The sequence below is a fragment of the Molothrus ater genome, chromosome 1 (assembly GCF_012460135.2).
Source record: "Molothrus ater isolate BHLD 08-10-18 breed brown headed cowbird chromosome 1, BPBGC_Mater_1.1, whole genome shotgun sequence".
Classification (NCBI taxonomy): Eukaryota; Metazoa; Chordata; class Aves; order Passeriformes; family Icteridae; genus Molothrus; species Molothrus ater.
In genome coordinates this window covers 8071194-8098762 of record NC_050478.2, presented here as the reverse complement: position 1 = coordinate 8098762, position 27569 = coordinate 8071194, and the positions used below count along the sequence as shown (strand labels likewise).

General features: G+C 40.4%; 1 protein-coding gene across 1 annotated transcript in view; it reads right to left on the bottom strand.

Moving 5' to 3' along the window:
• The window catches only part of DPP6 (dipeptidyl peptidase like 6), a 417816-nt gene that overhangs the window by 81958 nt on the left and 308289 nt on the right, over positions 1-27569 (bottom strand). The window contains 2 exon segments of the mRNA XM_036398554.2: positions 4869-4989; positions 22222-22303. Of these exon segments, the coding sequence (XP_036254447.1) occupies positions 4869-4989; positions 22222-22303 (203 nt within the window).

Below are 27569 nucleotides of genomic sequence, written 5' to 3'. Positions count from 1 at the left end.
AGGAGTGGCTCCCTCTTGATATCTGAGGATGAGGAGATGTCCAGATGAGACGTCCCAACCATGGTGTCAGGACAGTCTGGAATGGGGATTCTCAATTTGAGATGATCTTGAGATTTAGAGACTTCCAAATTTAGAGACTACCTCTGATCCTCTGACAGTGACACAAGATAAGGGAGTAACTCACATGCAATTCTTACTTTTAAAACTCACTTCTTACTTTTTAACTCACATGCTATTCCTACCAAAGTCCCTAATAGCTACAGGTGTGTCCCACAGAACAAGCTGCAGAACTGTTCCTTTGTTTTCCCAGTTTCTACTCTAATATTTGAGGACACATGCAGCAAACTCCTCATGTCACACTTTATGCATGCCAGAGGACCCTCTCCAGGTGAAAATCCTTCCTTCCCCTCCCAGCAGTGACAGAAGCACACACCACTGTGTCACATCCTCGATTTCCAAGCATGCACTCAGAGCATAACACCAGAAGTTATCCAGCTTTATCTGTGACTTGCTCAAGGAGACCACACCAGGACTTTCTAGCTCTGCAGCCCAGAGGAGGTCCCTGTCCTGCTAAAGGGACCCTGATTAACCCTTCTGGGCTGCTCCTGGTCTAGCAGCAACATGCCAGTATGGAGGGAAGTTCTCCTGCCCCATTCCCCAGAATTCAGCATCACATAATCCCAAAATCAACACATTTCCAAACTGCAGCACAGGGACATCTCAGCCTTCTTTTGTCACTTAACAGAATCATGGAGGTGACCTCCATCAGAGTGCCCTGCTGCCACCCCTCCTCATAACAGCTCAACAGCCTTTCCAAGTGCTTGGTAGCAAATTAAGACACTTTAATTACACCATGACAGAATTAACTTCTCTGGAAGAGTGCTCTAAAAAAAGCATATAAATGAAATTAATTTTACCTGCAGTTCACTTTTTAAATGCATGTTATTTTTAAGATATTACTCCTTATATACAGAACATATAAATATTCTTATCTTATTGCTTTGGAAGCCCTTTTTGCTACACCAGCACTTGCTTTAAAATTATCTGTAAGACTTATCATTGCTAAAACATATTCTCAAACTAACAACGATCATACAGCAAACAGAAATAAAAACCACTCCTTGCTGCTGCTATGCATTTAAATGTGTAGCTGATTTCAGTGGCAGAACTTTAAACTCTGTTTTATAGGATATCACTCGATTTTAGTACAAGCATTTATCAGGCACAGCTCTGAAAATGTTAAGTCAGACTATGAAAACATTGTCAGTGCTTATTTTAGTAATAAACCCCATGCTTAATCTATGCTTTCATGTTACAGTAATCTATGTATCAATCTATAACCTCCCAGCTAAATGCACTAAGTAGATTAAGCTCTGATTGATTTGAAATGTTTTTCACTATATTATCAAAAGTCTACAGATCAGCATAAATACCTCGAAGAAATTCTTTCTCCTTTGGCAGATTTACAAAAGCAGAGCTTAACTTGAATTGCAATGAACTTCTGCATTTTTCCAGGGCAAAAAGCCTGTCAAATTTACTCTAGATCTGCTGTACTTGTGGACTCAGGAAAAACCTGTGATTAATAGTGCAGTGCATCTCTTCTGTCGTGACAAGAGCGATGACATTGTGAAGAAAAGTGTCCCCCCGGGTCTGCCATGCATGTGAAGTGCCAGGAGCCACCCCAAAGGGTGGCACTGCTGGGTTGCCATCTGCAGAGCTCGCGGTGCAAACAGCTCTCACAAAATGAGGGGGGGTTGCTGTCGGGGTGCTCTTGCTGCGTAGATAAAAGTTGTTAAAAGTCATTAAAAATCATCTTCCTCAAATGGAGAACACTGAGGTTTTTTCCATGCTGCACTCAGGGAAAGTGAGAAGCCAGTTGTGAGCTGTCACAGAAACCCAGTGGGTGCTGCAAGGAGGCTCTGCTGTCGCTGCCAGGGGTCACAGAACTTCAGTAACAAAAAGAGCATGGAAGGGAAGAGGAGTGTGCTGAACTCTCCGTGATCCTGATTCTCACAGCTCCTCTGCAGCATGCCTGCTGGGGCTGGCTGCACAGATGGAGGGAGGGCTCTGCATATGCTCAGCACTCATCCTGGTAGCTCGCTGAGATGGCAGCAGTGCAAACAAACATGGGCCTGAGCATCCCACCCAGCTCGGCTGGGAGGTGGGGAAGGCAGGGCTATAAACCACAGCAGGAATGGGTGAAGAGCAAAAGTAGTCTTGAGGTGGCACAGCTCAGTCTTTGCCAAGTTTTCAAGCATTTCCAGTCAGGTAAGTCTGGATTTAAAATGTGGTCCAAGTTCCTCCCACTGAAGAGGTGGCATCCAAGAAAAGGAAAGGCTTTGGAAAAACAAAGGTGATGATGTGTTGGCAGAGGATCCAAGGTTAAAGCTCACTGGCAAGCACAACTGGATTCTCTTGGACCCCACTGGGGAGGTGTCTCTCATTTCTCAGTTGTCCTTATCCATTTATCCCCATGGAACATCCAGCTTCTTCTGGATCCTGCTCCATCCATCCATGCAGGTAGACAGCTGGTGTCTGAGCACTGCAGACCCAATGACACCACGAACCCACAGCTTGTTCAAGCACAAGTTCTCAGTCCTGACATCAGTCCCAGGTTTACCTCCATGAGGATTGCACAAGTGATGACAAGAGAAGGAGCTCAGCTCACACAGCTCAGCTCTGGATTTGATTTTGGATTCCCGTTAGCTGGGAACGTTTAATCGGGTTTTCCTGTGGGACCTTCTATATCTTGCTTGTGAAAAAAGAGAGTTATTTAGTTCAATATAAACTGTATTAGGACACAAAGTGACATTTCCAAGTCCTCATTGCTTTCAAACATAACCCCAGTGAACAACAGGTCCAATGGTCCTAATCTGCCTTGTGTCTCACAGGTTACAGAACCTGGCTTGGCATAAGCAGACTGTACTCGATCACACATTCATTTCTTACCCGAGCACATTAACATAAAGTTAACAAGCAAATTCATTATAGAGGGCAAACCTGAAAGTCAATGTCAGCCAAGAAATTGCCTGAGCAATCCTGTAATTGAATAAAAATAGGTGTCAGCAAAACAAGTGTCATCCTGGGCTTGCTGATGTGCTCTGGGTTCATGGGCTTGACAAACTCCTCTCAGTGTGGTGCTGTGTGTGAGACTCTGCAAGGAGACCTGATGTACTAAGTGATGTTTATCAGACAAATATGGGTAGTAGGAGTAGGCACATTTGACCTCCAGAGTCAAATAGCCTGCCCACAACTTCACCAGCAAATTAATAAAGTGAAGGAAAATTAGCATTTTGTAACTTCTTGGCCACTTCACTGGTTACAAAGTGCTTTCACAGCACAAGGAGGACACTTGCAATTATGCTGTATTGCAGTAGAAACACATATTTAAATATAAAAAATAATAAAGACCTATCAGATTTTTCCACTGATGTATTTGATGAGTTTGTACACTGATTTATGGGATCAGCATCTCTAGGAGGGGCAAACAAACTCGTTCATTTTAATTCCCTCATTTCTGAGTCACAGGGCCTTGGTTCTGGCTGTGATACAGACCAATTTAAGTAGTGATTCCTATTTTTTCACCAATTAACTGTTAATGGCATTTTGTAACCTATTCTGTTCCATTAAGCCTCAAGAGAACTGGGAGCAACCAACAGGACACAGTTCATAGCTGTATCTGGAATTTCTCTTTGTAGAAGTAAGAAAACCTTGAGACTGTGCTGGGACCTGTAGGAGAAAATGTGACTTTAGAGGGAAGCTGTGCCACAGGGAGGAGACACTGCCAGGTCCAAAAACCAGGATCCCTGTGAGAAGGAGCTGCTGGCAGCAGCATTAGTCAGCAGCAGAGAGAGAGATGCATAATATGTACCTGTTATAATTATAGATACAGATATAGATACAGGTAGATAGATAGATATAGATATAGATACAGATATAGTTATATAGATATATAGATATATAGATATATAGATATATAGATATATAGATATATAGATATATAGATATATAGATACAGACATAGATATATAGAGATAAAAATATATAGATACAGATATATAGATACAGATATAGATATAGATATAGATATAGATATACATATAGATATAGATATACATATATGTGTGTGCGTGTGTGTGTGTGTGTGTGTGTGTGTGTGTGTGTGTGTGTTTTAAAATTTTTATTCGGATATAATAATTTAAAAACCATGCCCTAAAGAACTGGTGATGGTGAGGATCCTCTCCCAAGCTAACGAGCAGCTGAGATCACTTTTCAAGCAGCTGCTAACACACACAACAAAATGGCCATTTGCCAGCTGAAAGGATCAAAGACAACAGTGCTCCAGAGATGACCCTCCACCCTGTCAGGCCCATTTTCACAGGAAAGAAGCCAATTACTGGGGTCTGTTTTTAGAAATTTTTTTAGGTGGCAAGATGTGGGCAGCTTCTAAGGCCCACCTAGTTCTGTGGAAAACAGCTAATCAAGTAAAATTGTTTCCTCGCTTTCTCCTTTAAGATAAAACCCCTTTCCCTCCGCATTTCTGTCCTTTTCTGTGATTTGAAAACTGGCACGTCCATGAGTGATTGCAGGTGCCATTAAATAATGAAGCAGTTCTGTTCATTAAAGCCCAGTGATTTATTACCTTTGGACTAAGGGAAAGAAAACAGCCTGAAAACATAATTCTTACACCATTTCACATTATATCCACTCTAGCACAACAGGCAGCTCTTAGAATAGCAGGTTTTCAAGCTCTGTGGTCCACCAGTGCCCAGAAACGCAATGCTGGATGTCTGATTCCAGCAAGGTCTGTAATTTTGGAGTGTGACTTAAACTCATAACTAACTGCTGGCCTAAATGTTGTGTCCTACCTTCATAGAGCCAGTCGCTGAGCCCATTGAAAATAACACCTTCCTTTCCTGTGGAGACCACTCGGATGGCTTGTTTCCCCACATGGGCACAGTAATAGATGTTATTCTCAAAGATAAATATCTGATTTGAAGGGAAAAAAAAAAGAAGAAAAAGAAAAAGAGAACAGCATTAAGCAGTGGCTCCAGCATAAAATGTTGCATTTTGCTTTTGCAATAATTGGCAGTATGAAATCACATATCACAGTTTTATGGCATCTTTTGTCCAAAAAAAGGATTTCCACAGCTTGCTTCCAATGCCATCAGCTAATAGAAAGATGCTAATTTACAACAAACTGAAACCTTGGTGCTTTGATATAAGCTTTATTTCTCTCACTCCTGTCTTCATTTCAGAAACTGAACAGTTCAGTTAGAGGGCATGAGATGAAGAGTTCCATTGCTTAGGTTTTGAGAGTTGTTAGAGCTATTGCTGTGAAATGCTCCTGTGAATCAGGCCTTTATTCATGTGTTTAAATGCTGATCAGGAAGTAAAGCTTTAGCCAGCCAATAATAAAAATATTGTTCCATGGCATCTGTCTTTGTCATGTGGTTCAATTGTTCTGTGTTCCTCTGTCACTGATAGCACAATTCCTGTTCCCTCATCCCAAAATGAAACACACCTTGGTCTAAGTAGAGTCACAGAATCACAGAATCACTTGGTTATAAAATACCCTTAAAGTCTTTAAGGTCTCTTCTAACCCAAACCATTCTCTGATTCTGAGATCACTGAGTCCAAGCATTAACCCAGCACTGCCAAACCCATCACTAGAGCAAGTCCCCCAGTGCCACATCTACACATCTTTTAAACACCCCCAGAGATGGTGACTCCAGCACTGCCATGGGCAGCCTGTTCCCATGCTTGACAACCCTTTCTGTGAAGGAATTACTCTTGGAATCCAACCTAAACCTCCCTGGCACAGCTTGAGACCATTTCCTCTCTATCTTACCGTTTGCTCCTCGGGAAAAGAGACTGATCCCTCCTTGCTACACCCTCCTTTCATGTAATTATGGGGAGTGATGAGGTCCCCTGATGGCTCAGGTTTTGGCTTTTGTATTTTTACATTCTGTACTGCTTTAGCTTGTAGTTCTGATCTTCACATTAAGGAATGGTAAGCTCTCTTCACAGAGTAGGTAGACAAAACAATTCCTTCCCTAGCTGGGGACCAAAGACAAATGATCCAAATTTCAGGCCCAAGAGCATAAACAATGGTGGAATGAAGAGAGAAAAACAAGAAGGATGGGATTTCATAAGCTAGAGCTGTAGTTGGACAATTAACTCCAAGATGCAAATGGACCAGAACTTATAAAAGTGAGAGACCCCGTGACCGGCCATGCATTTTGTGACCATTTTTGTTCATCTTGGGTGCAGCCCTGGCTGGGCTCTTGTCCTGCCCAAGGTGGATCCATTGAGGCCTCCTAATAAATCCCTACTTTACTCTTTAACTCCATCTAGTCTCTATTCTAGGTCAGCCCTCACAAGGCATCACCCCCGCAAGCCTCTTTTTCTCCAGGCTAAGCAATCCCAGCTCCCTCAGCCACTCCTCATAAGTTTGGAGCTCCAGACCCTTCCCCAGCCCCATTTCCCTTGTCTGGACATGATCCAGCACCTCAAAGTCTTTCTTGTTGTGTGGGAACTGAGCACAGGGTTTGGGGTGCAGCCTCACCAGTGCCCAGGACAGGGGGACAATCAGTGCCCTGGTCCTGCTGGCTGCACCATTTCTGATACAGGCCAGGATGCCTTTGGCTTTCTTGGCCACCTGGGCACACCTGGCTCATGTTCAGCCACTGTCAACCAGCACCCCCAGGTCCTTTCCCCAGGGCAACTTTTCAGCCACTCTGTCCCCAGCCTGTAGCACTGCCTGGGGCTGTTGTGACCCAAATGCAGGACCCAGCACTTGGCCCTGTAGAACCTCTCACCATTGGCCCTTTTTGTAGACATTTTTCTGTAGGCTCTTTTTGTATCACACCTGCTGACCTCCAGTGAGCTGGGCCCTCCCCAGTTAGCAGTTAGGACTGCTGGTAAATGATGGGGCTCAGTGAGCACTTCTGCCAGCTCCCACAGCTCCCTTGGATGGATCCCATGCAGTCCCATGGACTGTGTGTGTCTGAGAGGTGTGGCAGGTCACTGACCCTTTCACCTCATGGGACCTGTATTCTGCTCCCCTTCCCTGTCTTTAACACATTTCTAAACATTTCAACATTTCTAAACCCTATTAAAACTGAAAAAATGTTATCAGTAAGCTATTTAGACTGAAATGAAAACTGTTAATATAATTTAGTATACATTTATAGATGGGTTTTTCTACACTTGAAGATATTGGGATAAATGTTATGTATTTTTACCATGATACTAGAAAGCAATTTCACACGTTATGAAAAGGCAGAATTGGGAAAAATATTTGCTTTCATCTCCTGTTTCACATCCTATTATGGTATATGTTTCACCCAAAGATGAGCTGGAAGGATTCCAGAAGAAAGCATAGATCCTAATTTAATTTTGGCAGGAGTTAAAGCAGGTTTGCCTAAAGGTAAAAATTATTACTGAAACTGTAGCTTGCTCTTCTTCCTTTTAAACTAGGAAGAGCTGTATTCAATGAATAGTTTTGAAAAGTAAAAAAAACCAAAAACATTGTGGAAGATATTACATTCTCTTTCCTACCTTGAATTTTAGTAAACAGAGCAGCCAGATAAGGTATTCCAAGTAAAGAATTTTATGTATTAGCTAATCTGCATATGGGGAGGTTGTTGAAGTTTAAATGTGCATAAAAATTGTGAAGACTAAGCAGAATAAGATAGTCAGGGTTCAAATAAATCCAAATCTCTGTGTCTGAGTACTAAATGTGCTAAGGGATGCTTGGGTAAGAGCTCTTCTATGACAGGCACACAATCAAGTGGATTTATTCAAGTGATGCAACCCTTCCCTTGCCCACATTCTGCCAGCAGAATAAGGTTTGCAATGTTTTGTACTATACTCAATGTTTTATGAGTTTGCAGGAAAAATAAAGAAGGTGGATTGACAACCTGTTCCCACCCTTCCCTTTTTAAAGTATTGCAATGTTTCCATCTTCACTGTTTGATCTTTCACAGCTTCATTGCACTCATCAGGCTGTGTGAGGTATCTGGTCGCTGCAGTAGAAAAATAATATAGTGCTCTGACTTCAAACTGCCTCCCATATAACTCAGAGCCAAACTGCAGCACCTCATGGAGATTTGAAAATTATCCTCCTAACTACAGTGCCTTGTACCCTAAAAACGTCAGCCATAATCAAGATAAAAGATAACTGAAGCAGCACAAGGAAGATTTCTGTGTAATGTATCTTATAAATTAAGAAAAAGCTTTTGGACTTCTGTTATTCATCAAGAAAGAAATGCCTTTGGATTACCTCACATCCCATGTTAGAAACAGATTTGAAGTTATTGTGAAATACCTGTGTAATAATTTTTATTGTTTTGGCTTCATGGCATCAAAGCAGTGCTTTCTATCAAATGATCAATTCTGTCAGCTAATTAGGGGATAAGAAATTTCAGTAAAGAAAAATAGTAAAAATATTTTCAGACATCACTTTTACATTACTTCATGCCAGCTTTGCACAGCACTCCTAGACAAATTTAAAATGATGACAGAAGGGATGAAGTTCAGGTTTATGCAGGAGATAAAGAGCAGAGCCCAGATTTCTGGTGTTTTCTCTTTTGCTGGGCATATTTGAGCAAGACTTTAACCCAGACATTCTTGCAGCACATGTGCCTTAATATCCAACACTGAACACAACTACTGGCATGGAAAACCAAGCTGTGATAAGCCAGGAGAACCTGTGCTGAATGCCATGTCCTTTTGCATCATGACACATTCAACACATTCAAGAGAAGACATTCTGAAAGAAGCAAGAAGAATGGAAACATCCATACATGGATTGAAGAAACAAAAATTTCTAAATCTACAGAAAAAAAACAAGGAAGATGTAAGTTCTACCAGATGATGGACAGACTTCCAATAAAATGAAAAATGTATTTTTACCATTTTATTTCTCAAAAACAGCAGGCAAACCAATGAAACCTAGAATATTTTTCCTAATGAAATCAGAATTAACATATGGAACTTCTTGCCACTGGATCTAGCAGAAGACCTCTCTTTCTGCTGGATGTTTTAACAGATGCCCCCAAGATTAAACACTTAACAAAAATAACTGCAACATCTGAGGGGATTAAGATAAAGTTTGGGGTTTTTCAAATGCATTCACTTAATCCCAGGATAATAAAAATCAATGGATTTTGCTCTTGGCTTTTTGTGGCTCAGTATGTGACTTTCAGCTGTAACCCCTTTATCCTCAGGTATCAGCACATCACTAACTCCTGTGATCTGGGAAGAAATCTCTGCCTGTATGCAACTGGTGCTAGAATTGATAACCCCAAACCATTTGACATCCTTGCACCACACAATTAAAATTGGAGGGAAAAAAAATATGAGGATGATTGGACCACAAGCCTGAGACAGAAAGAAAAGTCAAAGCTTAAGTATCCAGTAAGATAAATTTATACAGTAGGGTAAATATTTGATTTAACAACAAATTAAACTTAATTCACTTAAACATGCAAGAGCCTTAATGACACTGATTGATTCAAGGATTTATTTAAAATGCTTTTGCAACTGCTTAAGGGCTTCTAAAATAATACTCTCTACCAAACTGACCCAGAGTGGTGTTCAGCAATTATGCTGCATTAATTAAAATATTGGTACTTTTAAATGGATTAATTTATGGATTTTTTTAGGAATATAATGAAAATCATCTCCTTAAGACTTAAAAAGTCACAGTGACCAACTATTTTGAGTAGGTGAACACCTCCTTTTACAGCTGGTCAACCTACCTTCTTTCCAGCCAAAGAGGTGTGTGAAATTCCTACTTCTCCATAGATCAAAAGAAAATAAATTCATGTGCACTAATCTGCATTTTTTACTGCTCCTATTTTTTTACCAGCTGTAGAGTGGCATTCTAAGTTTATGTTCTCTTTACCCCAAAATTTCTAATGTATAACTTGTCAACTGCATGAACTGCATCACTCAAATTTCTCATAAAGTTAATGCCTGGATGCTTATTACTTTAAGTTATTAGCACATTGAGAAGTGCAAATGTTTCCTACGCCTTAAAGGCACCTTTCCACACTGCAAGGTGAGCCCACAGGATTTATCTGTGAGAGAAGGATGACATGGAAAGGTTGGCACTCTGACATGGAGAGTTTGATCAACAAGAACTGGCTTTCATGTACAGACAGGCACAAACATTTCCTTGGCACTGTGCTGGGTTTGGCTGGGGTAGAGTTAACTTTCTTCCCAGTGGCTGTGTTCTGGATTTGTGCTGAGCACAGTGTTGATAATGCAGAGATATTTTTGTTATTGCTGAGCAGGGCTTCACAGAATTTTGTGCTTTTTGTGCTGCCATGCTGTCGAGGAGGCTGGGGGAGCCTGGGATGATGGGAGGGGACACAGCCAGGACAGGGGACCCAAAATGACCCAAGGGTTGTCCCAGACCACACAGCATCATGAATATGTAAAGTGGGGGAAGGAGAAGGAAGAGGGGAACTTCTGGAGGGATGGTGTTTGTCATCCCAAGTCGCTGATAGCTGTGATGGTGCCTTGCTCCTCTGGAGGTGGCTGAACACCTGCCCAGCCATGGGAAGCAAGGAATTCATTCCTTGTTTTGCTTTGCTTGTGTGCACAGCTTTTGCTTCCCCTATTAAACTGCATTTATCTCCACCCACAAGTGCTCTGGGTTTTACTCTTCTGGTTCTCTCCCTGATCCCACTGGAGCAATCAGCTGTGTGGGGCTTGGCTGCTGGCTGGGGTTAAACCACAAAACCCTGCTTTAAATTCAAAATCAGTTCAATCTTCCTTTGAGGCTTAAAAAGACCAGGCACAAAAAAGAAGACACAGTGAATGGGGAAATAGAACTACAGATAAACACACTATTCTCTCCTCATCCAACATGATGTATTTCATTGTTTCTTGTTTTTAATGTCAAACCTTTATTTTTTTCTCTTTCTCCTCTTTTGTTGGAAAACCAGTTTACCTGAGAACATATTCTGAATAATAAAAAAAAGAAACAGAATAATTTAAAGACTTTTTGCACCTCTCAGAAACACTTGTATTTATTTTGCAGAATCAGTAAACAAAAAAATGTATGAAAAAATACAGACCTGCCACTGGTTAAACGTGAGCCCATCAGGGGCACTGCTAGTGCATCTGTGAAAATGTATTTATAAAAGGGTGAAAATGCTGGGTTTGTATGTATGTGAGAGGAGTGACAAAATGTGAGAGAACCAGCCTTGCAGACACCGTGGTCAGTGGATGAAGAGGGGTAGGAAGGGATGGTGTGTTTATGTTTGTTTTATGTCTCACTCTCACAATTCTTTTACAATTAATAGAAAATTATCAAATTGATTTCCCCAAATGGAGTCTGTTTTGTCCCTGGAGTCTGTTTTTGCAGCTGGAAGTGATCCCCCATCCTTAGCTCGACCCGTGAGATTTTCACAGAATTTTCTCTCCCAGGGACACTGGGGAGGAGGAGCGATAGAGCAGCTTGGTGGGCAGCCCACCACAATAATCCCACAAGGGCATTTAAAGTCCCTCTAATCAAGGAATTTTTAAAAAACTTTTCATCATAAGACACTGCCCTAGAACAGTCTGACTACTGTCCATTTTCTTTTGGGATTCGGTGATAGGAATGTTTTGTGCTGAACTGTATATCAACTGTCTATGTATTTATATGGGGTTATTCATCACATTGATCAGAATGCCTCTGGAAAATACACAGATTTATCTTACCAATATGTTCAGGAAGTGGAAAAGTATTATGTCCTTATTTATATGCTAAGTAGCTGGCTGAGGTCTGTAACAGAGCCACAGCTCGTAAATGTGGTTTGGAAATGTCAGACCATGGACACAAGGTGTTTGGATTGTGATCAAACCCTTCCTGGAAATGCACAAACAGAAAGACCTTCCCTTTTCTACATGATTTCTAGTACTCTCTAATTCCATCCAAATATTTTGGAGATATCCCTTCTTAGCTGGTTTTGTTTCTATGCTGCCATAGGAAACATGGAAGCTGAGGACAGTGGGGATGAAAACCTGCAAAGAGAGAGATTCCCTGCTGTTTGTTTGAGTTAAATCCTGTCTGTACCACCCAGAATCAGCCTGGGCCTGTGCTCATCCATGTAGCATCTTGAAGCAGAAACAATAATTGTGTTTTCATTTTGTGATCTCAAGGAAGTGTGACAAGCATTGTACCAGAAAGGTCTTGGCATTTTGCAGTTACTGCTCTTACATCAACTTCAGCAGAAAAATGTGTGATCAATTAAAAATCAGTTCTAAAGCTTGTTGCTGATTGATTATGCATTATTTAATGAATACTCTGCCAATTTCTTCTTTTGAGCCTCATAAAATGCAAACTTTGATGTTCAAATAGCTGTCATTAATGTATTCTGTCATTAGTGTTTTTCCTAATGCATATGATGGGATTACTCCAGCTCTTATCAGTTCTTTAAAAAGGGTAATAAAGCCATAAACTGCTCCTCACCAGTGAGCTTGCATAATAAGATCTAGTATTTTAATTAGGTTTTTCTTCTTGCCATTTAAAAACAGTTTGATAGCAGGTGATAAAAAAGATACAAGACAAAAAACTTCAAAATATTTTCATTCTCTCCTTCAATTGGTTCATGTTCATAACTTAGGAAAGAGACAGAATACAATTGTGACAGAGGAGTGAGATAAAGAATTTTAAATCAACTTTTTTTCTTCACAAAATGAAAATGTCATTATTAAGACCAATGATTACACAATTAAACTCTTCCACACAATCAGAACATTGCAGAGAATCACATCTTAATAAATAATTGACAGAAAAGGCTACAGTTGCAGTTTTTCATACCAGACCATTTATCTGTTTTAATTCAAAGTAAGAAGCTGACTCCTTAAGACATCAGGGATTTAGAAGACATAGGAGTTTCTGAAGGTATGCCACAAAGAGATAAAGCTTAGTTTAATTCAAATTTACCTTGCCCAGACATAGGCAAAGGTAATGTTTACATCAAGGGGAGGACTACACCTGTTTAAAATAATTCTGCAGGGAAGATTTCAGGACAGAGAAGCTCAAAAAACAGGAGATCACTACAGGCAGAGAATACAGAAGTGAAGATTGATGCATATAAGAATCATGCTGATGCATGAACACGTCAAAATCAATACTCATGACTCATCACTGGGGATGGAAGACCTGAAAACATCTGATTCCAGTGGTATAAGAGCTTGGCTGCACAGAAATCAGTGCAGTGAAAAGAAAATGCAGCTGTTTGTGCAAAGGAAATGAACAGGGCCACTGCAAAAGTCAAATAAAAAATCTCCTGCCTTCAGTGGCCTTGACTGCATATTTGGAAAAGCAAGTGTAGAAGAGTCACCTCTAGTAAATCATGAAAATCTCCTGATTTTAGGCACATAGCTTGGAAACTGCCAATATAACTTGCAAAATAAACATTAGGAACTTAATTTTGCTTTCATCACATGCGATCAACAAAGTGACAGAAATGTCAGAGAGAATGGAAAAAACATTCTTTCATGTCCTCAAATAAAGAAACATTTCCTGTCTCTGTGAAGAGTGTCCAGAGCTCTAGAGCAGAGTCTTAAGGGTTCCCCAGAGAGGATGTGGCTCTCCAGGTCTGGAGGTGACTTCTGCTGGGGCTGGGGGAGGTGATCTCCTTGTGGGACGTGGGTATGGGTGGAGGAAGGAAAGGAGCAGTGGGAGCACCTGATCCCAGCTTTCTGGTCAGGAGGAAGGAGATGTGCCTTTCTTCATATAAATGGTAGAAGGCTCACATTCAAGTACCCTGATCCTCATGGGGAACCTTAACCTTTGGTTAAGGGTCAAAAAAACAAGCACAATAACCTAGGAGGTCCATGGAGGGCATTTGTCCTGACACAGGTGATGAAGGAGCTGGTGGAGATCTTCTGCTGGACCTCACACTTTCAAACCTGAGAAATTTCAGGGCAAGGTGAAAGCTGGGAGTAGCTAATGCTGCACACACCATGAGGTGGTGAAGTTCAGGACCACAAGAGGAAATATGGCAAAAAAAAAGAATAAAGCCCTGGAATTTAGGAGAGCAGATTTTGGCCTACTCAGAAACTTGCTTGGAAGTATCCCACTTGCATTCTCTCTTAGGAAATCAGAAGAGTTTTTAAGATCTTGTGGGTTTAAATGCCTTTAGACAATCCCAAATTGTCAAAATTAATACTCAGGATAAAGTCCCACTTAATGGACTATAGAAGTAATGGCAGATTTCTATGATATGGAGACACGTTCCCAAAATTTTTCCTTTTGAACTGGGTACAGAAGTGATTTTTTTTTCTTCTTGATTCTCTCAGTTTAAGTCCTTCAGTGCATTAATATTCTTCTCCATTTTCTACAAGATTTTTTTTTTTATTTTTGACATTGCATTGTTACAGATGCTGTGCATTTCCATTTGTATTCTGTGATCAGGTTAGACCACAACATGCATGGATTCTAATCACACCTAGAATCTGCCAAAGTACAGCCAAATAAACAGCTATCACAATTCTGGAGATATGAAAATGTCTGTTTCAAGAAAAATGTGCTGTCCTATTTTCTGTTCTTCAGGGAAGAAAGGAGGGTTTGTTTCACCTCAACAAAGAGAAAGAGCCATGTCTGTTTGTATTTCATTGCTCTGTATTCTAATGGGGTTATTTTAATTTATAACTGCCTTGTTATATAAAAGAATGTAATAGTAAATGTACCATTTAGTATGGAACTCTGCTTCTGCTTTTAAGTTCTGCTTGATGGATTATCGTGTATTCTATAAACTAATATCTCTGATGGTTATGTAGGGCATGACTATAAATTAGATTATTTAATGTGAGATGATACAGTGTTCCATTTAAAATACTTTATTGTGTTATAGAGAGAACACCTGACGAAGAAGAGCACAAAGATTATTTGTGTCAGCATAAAGAAACTGGCAATTGGCATTTAGGATTCCTCCAGGTGCACATCTGACCTTGGACAGTGAGCTGGCCGCTGCAATATTGCTCTTTAATTAGAAGCTTGGTTGTAGAAGCACTCAACACCTATTCCAGCAGGTGAGGAGGACAGCTAACAGAATTTTCCATGAAGTTTCCTCATCTCTCTGGGAAATGGCAGCTCCTGGGGAAGGAGAGACCAGCGCCACAAGCCAAGCTGGGACCCTCCTTGGGTCCAGTCCTGCCTGTGGCATCCCAATGTCTGTGACTTCCCCACACTCTCAGCAGTGACTGCTGCTGCCTAAAGGACAAGGTCAACATTTTCATGGCAGCTATCTAAAAGAAAAGGTCAATATTTTCACTGCAGTTTTCAAGAACAGCACTTTTCATAAGCACGTATTCCAAAGGACATCCTCCACCTACCACTGATTGGTAAGGTGTCAGGAACACTTGTGTACAGACAAGAATATGCTTTTGGCAGTCAGATCTCTGAAATGAAAACTGCCCCTAATAAAAAAGAGTGGTTCAATATCCATAAATCTCCATTGAAATTCAAGAAATTTCTGTAAAGGGAGGGAATAACTTCCAGTGGTACTGACCCAGTGCTGGAGTGTTTTCCTGCTAGGAATATTGTACAGTAGCAGGTGAGGAAATGTGGTAACATATAAAGGAAGAGAACTCAGCACTTTCCTTGTAGAGGAACAGGATGGTGAGTTCCTCTAAGCTAGCAAATCCATGGATATTTGCATTTCTTGTGAGAACACACTCAGTTTCCTTAATGCAGACTGTGAATGTCAGTGACATTTAATGCATCAATTCTGTAAATCCATTTAAAAGTAGGAATCTATTGCTGTAACTTCACCAGAAAACAAAGTGACATATAAGAAATCACAGAGGAAGCCTGTGGCAGTGTCTCAGCCCCAGGGGAAATGCCTGCATCATCCTATGTGTCGCACTTGGGTGGAAGGGCAATTACTTTCTGATTTAGTGGCAAAATTCTATGGCAAATAGCAAATTTCATTTTGTCCTCTGAAATATTTCATGGCCACAAAAAGAGCAACATCCTATTTTAAATAAAATTACCTACATATTCCTTCAGTAACATTTTATTGCAGCACCTGCAGTTATTCTGAATATCCTGCTCTTTTGCCACCTGATGAAGATGCAGTAGCAAGGATGCTGGGAGGAGAAGAGATGTGACCATTTCTCAGCAAAGAACATAACACTGACTGTGCCAAAGCCTCCCTTTAGGGCACAAGGACCCAACACCAAGCCCAGGGGTGACAAAGGAATGACAAGGATGTGAAAAGTTAAAAATAGGACAGTGCTGCCACTGTAAACAAAGAGAGAGCATCAAAGGAATAAAACCCCAACAAACAAAACAAAACAAAACCTAAATACAAGACTTTTCCAGTGGAATTATTTGAATAAAGTGAGGGGAGAGGGGAAAGGAGCAACCTGTCCAGGTGCTCAGTGTATATGCAATATATATAAATTAAATTTTCCAAAAAAAATCGTATTCTGATGCTCGAGAAGGGGATGAGGAGATGGATGGCACATTATTATTCTGAAATTCTTGCTTTTCCAGAATGTAGGGAGCATGTTAAAATCTGCCTGAATACCCCTCACTATGCTTAAGTAGGGCTTAAATAGACTTTGGGGTTGGGGGGAGAGGGAGACAGGGCAGAAGTCTTTGTGTTTTTTGCAACTAGCAAGATAAGCAAGCCAGAATAATTACATACAGTACAACAGAGCTAAATATTGATTCATATGTCATTGCAAAAAAGAAAAGGTGAGGGAACAACAGCTTGAAAATAATGATGCAAAAATCTATGAAAGAATGGTAGAGACAAGTAGACCTACAGCAATTATACACAGAGCAGTTTAAAAGCCCTGCTGGAATAGGAACAACAGCAGATGATTCAGTGCCTCCTGTGGAAATGGTCCTCTTCCCTTGATATCTGTGCAGCCCTTCTGCCTGGAACTAAGCTGGCATGACAGGCACAAATTCAGGCAGGGAAAAAACTCCTAATTAGAGGAGTCACTCCAGTTTAGTTCCAGGTGTCATCACTTAACCAGCTTTTTTTTTTGCATCTAGATATCCAAGTTGGAAAAACATTGTACTACAGCATTAAAAAAATGATAAAGGAAAATGGGTAGGTTGTGGTCATGCAGCAGGATCTATCATTCAAGTATTTTATATATTAAAAAAATCCAATGGTTCATTTAATTGTATTGTACTTTTTAATATTTATGACACTAAGCTGTTTACCAGCATCAGCATTCACTGTTTGAAGGCACCTGCAAACCCCTAACATGGGAGAGGCTGAAAGAATCACTCCATTTTTCCCCTGGCATTTGCATTTCCCTGAAACAGAGATTTCTTATTGCATCTTCTGCACCTGCTGTGAAACTTAACTTCTGTTACCTTAGAACCAATTATAAACTTGATTGCAGCACAATCTACAAGAAAAAGAGATGGTTCCTGCTCCAAAAAGAGTTGACACTGAAAAAGGCTTATTGCCTATGAATGCAGGAAAAACTTGTTTTGACCCTTCTGTGGGGCTGCAGTAAATGAAAGGACATGCAAAAATTCCAGCAACCCCCATCTGCTTTCTGGATGTTTTTTGTACTTAAAGAAACTGTGTAAACAATAATAGACTGACTAGTCAGGAGAACTTTAAAAGAAATATTTCTCTTTGTAGAAGAATAAATACTATGATCTATGAGAGAGATTTTTTAGAATTATAACTGCTGCCTCTGAAGTTGTGCACAACTGCTTCCCCCAGCATCTGATGTGTCACCATTACCATTCATATCTGTCAGGATGGTTACAGATTCTGATTTTGAAAAAAAAAAAAAGAAAATAGCAGCACAGCAGAAGTGCTTCTGCTTTTGATATTGGAGTTTAATAGCTCCTGTGAACTGTATTTAGTGCTGTCAATGCAGACAAATATTCACTGCATTTTGTTAGAGCAGGCCTCCTGCTTCCTCCTCCTCCCTTGTGGCAGCAGGGCCCTTGGATATTCCTAGCTTGTCCTTAATGCAAATACTTTGAACCTGGATGTGCTCATTTTGGGATGACTTAGATAAAAGCCTCCTGAAAGCTTTGGGTTTATTGGATTCCTTGAGCACCTCAGTTCAAGAGAGGCACTGGACAGTCCCTGAAGCACTGAAGCCCTCCTGAAACACTCTCTGATTTTGTCTGTGCTGCCAAGAAAAACAGCAAAGAAAACCTCTTCACACTACACTCACTTTTCTTGAAAAATAGACAGGTCCAGGCCTATCAGCCACAGAAGTTTCATGAAGCTGAGCTCAGGATCTCAGACACCATTAACCTTTTCTTAGATACTGTTGGGGCAAATGTACCACAGGAACATTGCTGAGCTCTCAGCACGTGGGCAGAGCCTTGGAACATGAGATGGAACATGATGAAAGTGGTAAAATATTCCAATAAGATCAATTAACAGAAGGTTTTTTATTTTTTGGTGGCAAAATCAGAAGTGGGTAGCTGTTGAGTCATAGATGGCATGATCAGAGAAAGAGAAGAAATCCAAGGAGTGCAGATAAGCATGCCCAGAACAGGACAAAGGTATAGAATAACACTTTTTTGCAGTCCTGTCATGCCACCCACAGTCTCATATTGCTGGAAAATATCACACAAACTGATGATAGTACAGTCTGTTCACTAAAAAGCCACCAAGCACCATGCTGAAGGCCAGTAGGCTGATGAAATGGAATACTAAGTGTGGCTTTGGGCTGTCAGGTGCACCATGGAAAGGATGGATTTTTCCCATAGGCATTTTGCATAGTCACTTACACCCACAAATAGTGAATACATCACACAGCTATTCCAAGTGAACAGTGTTTTTCACTTATTCTGGAAAGGCATAAATGATGACTCATGCTGTAGGACAAATGAGAGGAATGAGCCCTTTATTAACAGCCAAAATTAGGGAATGTGCTCCCTCTTGCATTGAAATTAGTGGCTCTCTTTCTAATGACTCTGGAGCTCACACTCCAGGGTGAGGGGCCCCATTCTTCCAACAGCTTTGTGAGACTTAATTTGTCAAGACTTTGGCTGAGATCAGAGTAAAGCTGAGCATTTTTTCTGAGATGCCAGAAGTGAGAGCTTTTTTGCATTCTGATCTTCTGACAGATTTTCTCTGATCCAGTATCTGCCATTATTTAAACAGCTCAGTTGGCATGTGTGGCATTCTGCAGGCTAGTAAAAAGTCAAGAAACATGCTCTGAGGACTTAATCATCCAAAAATTGGCATATAATTTAATGAGAAAGGACAAAATATAGCAAGATAAATAGAAAATCGCTCCTGGGAATATTCCACTGTATTTTTAATTGCAGAGAATGCAGATCATTCAGGCTCCTTCTCTTTCAGATTTATTTCTTTTTTGAATGAATAGACATGCAAGAGAGAAAGAGGTCAGGCTCAGCAACCCAAAGTTCCCCTAGGAAGGATGAAAGAGAAGCTACAAAGAGAATAAAAATTCTGGAACCAAGCCCTCTTACTCTCCTGCCCTGCCTTTCCTTCAGGATGCCAAAAAAGAACAAACCAGGAGATTTCAAGGGGAAAGCTTTTTTATTTCCTGAAAATTGGGGTATCTTCAAGGTGATGTAAGCCCCACTGCCCTTGGCTCCCAGCTTTCCTGGGAGGTGCAGGATGGAGCCTGTGCCCAGGGTGCAGCACCAGGGCTGACACAAAATTGGGGTCGTCCTGCTGCTGCAGGACCCCCCTCAAACACCCCCAGGAGCCTCCTGGGACCAGGGGAGCTGATCTGGGGTTCCCAGCTACTCCTTTCCCTCCCACTCAACACATTTTCCCTCCTTCTCCTGCAACAGCACTCAGTGCACATTTAGCAAACACATTCCCACTATCAAATTTTAATAGGCTTTAATTTTCCCTCTGTCTTTGCATCTCCAAAGAAGGTGACATGAATTTCACTGGCAATTATATTCTGAGTAACCCAATTAGTCCTGAAATACAGAACATGAACATGGTGTGTTTCTAGATCTCATTTATTTTTCTTGTACTTTTTTTTTTTTTAATTTTAAAAGCTTCTTTTTTCCCTCTGGCTATTCTCTGTTGATTATTAGATATAAAAAGACTATATTGATGTCTGTAAAAGCATGTTTATTTTATAAACTACAGCTGTAATTTTATTTCAAGGTCAATGACTGGCAAAGAAAAGGGCAAAAAGGCACATATGTTAGAAGTATGAAAAAATAATGCTTAGACTACCAGTGGGTTGCTACTCACCTGCCCTGATTCCAAATGCAAGAACAGGGAATAGAGCTCAATTACAGGCCAATAATTTTTCAAATCTTGAAGTAAAAAGAGACAAAAAAAGACGAAAAAAAAAATACAAAAAAAAAGACAAAAAAAAAGACAAGAAAAGACAAAAAATCTAAAGGAAAAAATAAGTATGCAGAAAAATTTTGCTGTGGCAAGATTTTTCCAAGATTCATATGGAATTCAACAAATATAGGGATTTTTAAAGGTACCAAAAATATCCGTATATATAGCATGTACCCCACAGAAGGAACATGCATGAAACTTGATGTCTTCAGGAATTCCTAGGGCTTTCACTGTAAATTTCACTGTAATTACAGTTTCACTGTAAATTGCTTAAAAAATATGGTGGAAATTGGTATCACCCTCTGCAACATTAAATAATAAAGTTGATTGTAAAGAAGACTTTTCTTCTCCTGGATTGTGCATACTCTCCTGTTGGAAATACATTTAATTTGTCTATTTTGGTATGAACATTTTTCTTTGTTTTGGTAGAAAATCTCCTTAGATTTTCTTTCCAAGGTGGGAATCAGGTGCAGCCCTTCAGCTTGGTAAAATGAGCATGAGTGAGCAGTGAGCTGGGACCACAGGTGCTGAGGGCACACAAGTTCACACAAAACTCTATTTGAGGAAGGAAGATTCACTTGTGGGGTGAAGAATGTGACTAATGCCACTCAATATTAGACTTTAATTAGAAAATGTAGTTTTTGTTACATACTGTGAACTCTGTTAGACTTAAAATAGAGCTAGTGAGCAGTGATGGGAAAAATGTTTTGGCTTTCTTTGCTAGGTCCTAAAGGTATTCCCTGCACGTGGTGTGGGGATTGGAGCAAAATGGAGTGTGAGGTCCCCCAGCTGTGTGCAGTGAAGGCAAAGAGCTCCTCAGGAGACAGTTTTGCACAGAGATAAAGGCTGCTGACTCCCTTCTCTGATCAGATTTGGGGTCAATGACTCTCAAACACAATTTTCCTGATGGAGCAGGAGGAGGAAAGCCTCCTGATGGAGGAAAGACTTTCCTGTTCCTGTATCTCTTATGTTTTCTCCAATCTGATTTTCAGGCTTGCAATGATGATGACTCCTATATTTTTATTTTTTATTTTTTTTTAATGACAGAATTTAAAACAATCTAGTTAAGGACACAGACAAACAGTCCCCAAGAGAGGACTGGGAACAGGAGATACATGCCAGATTTTCTTTTATAATGAGTTTTCAAAGCTCATTTCTTGGTATAAATCTTCCATATCAAAAAATAAGTTGCCACTTTTTCATTTCTTGTTATAGTAGAAAGAGAATGTTTGGAATATAGAGAAACTTAATATTGGATTTGCACCAGGGAATGAAGCCAGGGCATCTGGCCAGGAAATAAATGCTCTGAAAAATGGGCACATCCAGGATGGCAGTGGCTGAGGGGTAAAATACTGGGGATTTTAAGATTTTTTGCAGTATGAACAACTCTGTGAAATACAATGAATCCCTGACAAGTGGTGTGGTTGTTTTTTTAAGCAGCTCTGAAAACTGTCCAGGATCCTCTTCTAATTCTGTCTGTTTTGCAAACAACCACAGGGCAAACTCAGGGCAGCTCTGTTCTAGAGAGATGCATTCTCCAAACAGGGCTGCTAATATTAACATATCTCCAGAGCCAAGTTTGCAAGTCTGAAGATGCCCTTGTGAAGCAATGAGATGCTAAATAAATCAAACTATTATCCCTATAATCTGTCCTGTGTCCAACAGTGGGAGAAGCAGGTGCATCCTCTCAAAAAGCTTTCATGAAGTGTTCTTTCTCTGCATTTTTGGACACGATTACTTTGCAGTGAATGGATATATTTGGGAATTTTGTAAATAAATTACATGATAGAACAATCATAAAAAAATGCTAGAAGCTACCACACAGGCCTCAAGAAACTGTTCAAAAGAGGAATTCTTTTTCTTTACTTCCAAGCAATAGCAGCATGGTCTCTAGATGCATTTGCACACTTGTTTTTTCTCTTACCAGCTGTTGCCCTTTTGGACCCCAACCAGCATACTGAAGCTTTGCATTGCTGACCTCAGGGGGATACAAAATCTGGGGATCCCTGCAAAAAGAGAAAAATAAGATTTCATCTTCAGCACAAAGTGAATGTCCTTGTTTAAGCTGCTGCACAGCTGTGCTTTGGAAATACACCACAAACTTGTAAGATGCCTTTCAGCCAGGATTCAGCAGACTTTTTTAACAGTAAGGTAAACACCAGCAAGTGTTGGTAAGATCAAGCATTTAAATGGCAATTTCTGTTTCTTATCAATAAGAAGCTAAACATATCAGTTCCACTGCTGACTTGCCTAAGCCTTAAGAATTAGTTCAGGGATGGCAAACAATGTAATTGTAATTATCAACTCTGATCATGTCCACAAAGGATAAACAATAATTCTATATTTTAATCCTACTGCCACAAGAAAAATAAAGTTTCGTCTTCTGCACCCAATGACTCTTCTGCCTCATAAATTTCCTTTGAATATGATGGAAAAGATTAGCAACTGTATGACAACTGATACATAGCCTGGCTTCAAAGGGAAAAGCTCCTATTAACACAAAATTTCTAATTTGTTAGAAAATAAAAATGCTTTTCTTGTTCTTTCATCCATTACCCTCATTTGGTAGCAGAACACAAGTGACACACAGCAAATGCAATATAGAAAAAGGAGGCTTTTTTGGTAAATGTCAAAGCAGCATAATGTCATTTTCTCCCAGCACAGATAGCATTGCCTTAAATGTATTTATACTCAGCACAAATAATTACATTATATATTCTGAAGTCACATTGCAACAACCCTGTGTATCGTAATATCCTACAAACAGGAACTCTAATAAAGCCTGTATAAAATGTGCCTCGTTAGAAAATCTCAAACTGCTTGAAAAAGTGAGGCTATTATCATCACTGGTCTACAGACAGGAATAACAGGGTAATTTGAGGCCAACATCACCAAAAACCAGAGAAAAGAGCCAAACCCTGCCTGGCCTTTAAGCAAAAGGCCTTGCACAGTGTTTTGCAGAGCATGCTTTCAAAACAGAACAGAGCTGCATGCAGTAATTCAGCACAAAGTGAATTCTCTTTGTGAAAAACACCAATCACTTGTTTTTCAAATTTTAATAGTTTTAAAGTTTAATGGTAATAAAATGGTTATAAAAATAGCAATAAAATTAGAGTAATAAAAATTTTGGACAATTTGGATTAGGACAATATGAGACAATGGAAACAAAGAGTTATGGATGTCTGGGTACCTTTCTCTGGGCAGCACAAGCCCGAAAAAGGACCACGTTAACAGAGGATTAAGCCTTAAAAGCAATAGCCTGTTGCATATTCATACACCTCATACATGATGCATAAATTCCATTCAAACACAGGATTCTGTCTGGGCAGTGTCAACTTCTTCCTCTGAATCCTGATGACGTCTCCAGTCCTGAGTGAGGCAGGAAGAAGTTCGTTTCTCCTGATAATGGAGCAATAAATTCTCTTTCTCTGAAAGATTTAGGTGTCTTGTGGCTGCTATCTTGGTGTGAGTCCTTTCTTTAAAAAAAAAGTATCCTACATAGCATAGTTTCTATTTTAACATTTTGTTATAACCTAAAACTATATTTAATACACTACTTAAGAGAATTAATACAGTATAACTTTCTAACACAGCACATACAATATTCATTTTAATATTTGCAAAAAGCCAATCATAAGATACACATTTTTCACATCTTTATTGCCTTTTGGGGGCCTGGTGCAGCCTCCCAGTTACAGTCCCTGGGCTGCCCCTTCCTCTGCACTGGGGCTCTTGGAGCAAGGACAGCACAGCAGCAAGAGGGATGCTCAGAACTGGCTTTGTGCAATCTTCCCACTCTCATTTCCTCTGAGCTGTTCAAAGGCCAGCCAGAATCAGGGCAGACCCAAGGTGGGGACCCTGATGGCCACAGGTTCCCCCTTCCATCACTCCTGCAGGTGGAACCCTCACAGTAAAGCTGGAGGTTTGATGGAGATGGGTGAACAGAGGATGTGGAGGGGCAAGAGGGGTTTGTTGAGGCACTGACACTTCAAAGTCTCAGTGTACCATAAGGGACCCAGACAGCTTTCATTTCTACACGCAAAATGTCATCCACAGCTGCTGCCTGTAGAGCAAAATTGTGTCTTTTATTATGCTTTTTACCTAGAAGGTGTCTTTGTGAGCAGCCTAAAGTCGTTTTCTGTAAGGTATGGATAAGAGAACTCATAATGCTTATACTGAGAGCAGCCACAAAATTCCCTTTGCTGTAGAGAGATGAGGCACACCACTTGTTCTGGATTGTGTGTGTTAGCTGCTTAAATTTCCAGTCAGCTATGCCTGTTAGGAATCAATCTCTCTGGTTAGCTGTCTTGATTATCTTAACAGAGAGTAACCTCTGAGGGTAGAAGGAAAAGAGAAAAACAGTGAATCAAATCAAAACCTCTTTTGGGAGAAAAAATAGCACTTCACTATTTGTCAAATGAACTATCTAGTTCTTGGGTTATTTTACCCATGGTGAGAAGAAGAGCAAGAAATTACAAATAGAGGGGGAAATACCATCCCTAAATAAACAGATCATACAAATTGTAAGAATTTAAAGCTGAAATGCTTCACATAACACAGGTGGAGCTAAGGGACAGACATGCCAATTACAGCAAATAATTCATACCAGAGCACACACAAGTCCTGTCAGTTCTGTTCATTGCATCATCTTTTGGAAGAGGAAAACTCTAACACCATGAAAAATGCTTCGTAAACCAGCTTTGGTAGCTGATAAGGCAGAAGGAAAAGCAAAGAGCTGTGCTGCAGACAAAAAAGAAACCAAAAACCCCCCCAAAAATCCAGAACAAAACAAAAAGCAAAGTCATCTCATTCTTTGTATAGCCAAGGAAAGCCAGAATTGCATCTCCTGAGTTCTTTCTAAGTTGTTTCATATGTCTGGGAAGCTTCTTTTGTAGCAAAATCTTGTGTACATCCAACCTCATGCTGTGAGATATTTCCTTCTACCACAGGCTATGAAAGTGGACCAAAATCCCAGTTTTTCCCCCACAAATGCTCCTGACTGATGCACATATTCATCTTGGCTTGTTTCTCATCTTTTGAGGAGAATCTTCTCTGAAGCAGCCACACTCACTCATCCACTTGCAGCAAAGTTCAGCGCCATGGGCAAGGGGTTGAGAGGATTTTCCTGGCCAAGCCTGATCTCTCAGGCTTCAGACAAACCTCAGGAGTTATCTGGAGCTGGGCTGCACCAGCAGTGGCCAGGGGAACCTGTGCTGTCAGCAGGCCCAAAGGTGGCATAAAAATGGAGCTCACTCACTCTGTGAAAGCTCAAATTCCCACAGATGTATTTGGGCTCCATTTGATGCATGCTCCATGGTGGAATATGCGTGGACTCCTGCTCTGGAAGCCCCAGGCAACCCATTCCAAACCCATTATCAAGGACTCACAGATGCAAACCCATTATCAAAGACTCACTCACAGGTAGCTTTGGGTTGGAAAGGACCTGAAAGGTCATCTCATTCCAAGCCCCCTGCCATGGGCAGAGATGCTTCCCACTGTACTAGGTTTCTTCAAGCCCCCTCCAGCCTGGCCTTGAACACTTCCAGGGATAGGGCATTCTCTGGGCAAATTGTGTCCTAACTAACCATAAGTTAACTTCTCTGGGATATTTTATCAGCCAGAGGGAGAATGGGGAGGGAGAACAGTCTACACAGATGCTCTGGGCAGGACTGGCATAACTCTGTGATGCTCTCTTTGAGAAAGCTCTTTGGGATCCTCAAACTAAAAAACCCTTTTGGAGAGCATTTATCAACCACATTCCAATTATCTCGTGCTACTTGGGAATTTAACTCTCCTTTGTTAAATTCCTGTAGGGGAGTCAGGCCAAATGCACACCTGTGTGCCAGGAGCACTCTTCCATTTTACAGATGAATGGCATCTCATGCCACTCAGCTTCTTCTGGGAAGTACGTTATTCCTATTAAGCTATAGTCCTCCACAGCTAAACCCTTCCTTCTCCTCCAAAACAGCCTGCTTAAAATTCCTCTGTACTTTTTCCCCCGAATCAATCAATATTATGGGTCATCTCAGCCTCTCCGAAGAGCCAGTGCTCCTCACAGACCCTCATAATTAGGGCTTGTTTGGATTTGAGCCTGTCCCTTGTGAGCTCATTTGTGCAGGATGCTGGTTTGGAAATGGGCAATTCTGAAGGCAGTCTGTACATCTCTGGCTCCTGGTTTGGATGAAGGAACAAGTTCGCTGCATCCTCACAATATTTTCACTATTTCCTCCCAAAAAACAACCTTAATCTTAATTTCTGGCCAAAGAACTGGCAAGACCTTATTAAACTGTTGCCATTATTCCTTCTACTTTTAAAATGATTGATCTTATAGCTGAAAAAGAAGGAAATAATAAATTTTAGACCAGACAGAAGATGCAGCAGGTGCTACATAAACTCTTCCACATTAAAATGACATTGTCTGGACCAGAGACTGTTAAATTGCTCCAGACACGGGCATGACCTCAGCACCATGTTCAAAAACCATTTCTGAGGTAATAAATTGGGAAATTTTCTCATTTAAGTGAAGTTTTATTGTCAAAAAGTCTCCCCTCAAAATTTCCAAACAAGGAAAGTTGCTGAGTGCAGACAGAGTGCTGACTGCCAAGTCATCTTTGCTTGCAGTTGAGCTCAGAACAAGATGTGGAATAAAACAAACGAATCAATCATGTGTTACCTGCATTTGACCTTAAAAATTACAGTGATTAATGAGGAGCTTGTTTGAAACAGTTTGTCCTGGTTTTTTTCTGAAATTTTTATATCTGTATGTTCCCTCTTCTGACATTTTCTCCTAAAGAAGGCAGATTTCCCTCAGAGACATTGTGGCACTGGTTCTCCTTCTGAGCAGAAACATGATTAACTCTTCTATATAAAGTTCTTCAAAAGCAACTTAAAAATACCCATAAATTTTCCCCTGTAATTGAGGGAGTGGCTCACTTTACTTCAAGAAGAATATTTTACAATGTGAGACTGAAAATGTCAGAAACTGATAAAAGCAGTCAGATTCTGGGGTATGGTATAAGCTGCTGCTCTAAGGTCTGTTTTCATAACTTCATTTTAATTTCAAATACAGAACAACAGGATTGGTATGGAAATTCTTTGAATATGCTGCCACTGTGAAAAAAAATGCAACAATTTTCACCACAGGCTGCTCTGATATGTCCATCCTTTAAAGAAATAATGTAAACTATGTATATATGTTTTACTGGGGAAAAATTTGAAACCTCCTTCCTTCACTAGGTCATAATTTTGGAAAATATTTACTGTGTAATTAGT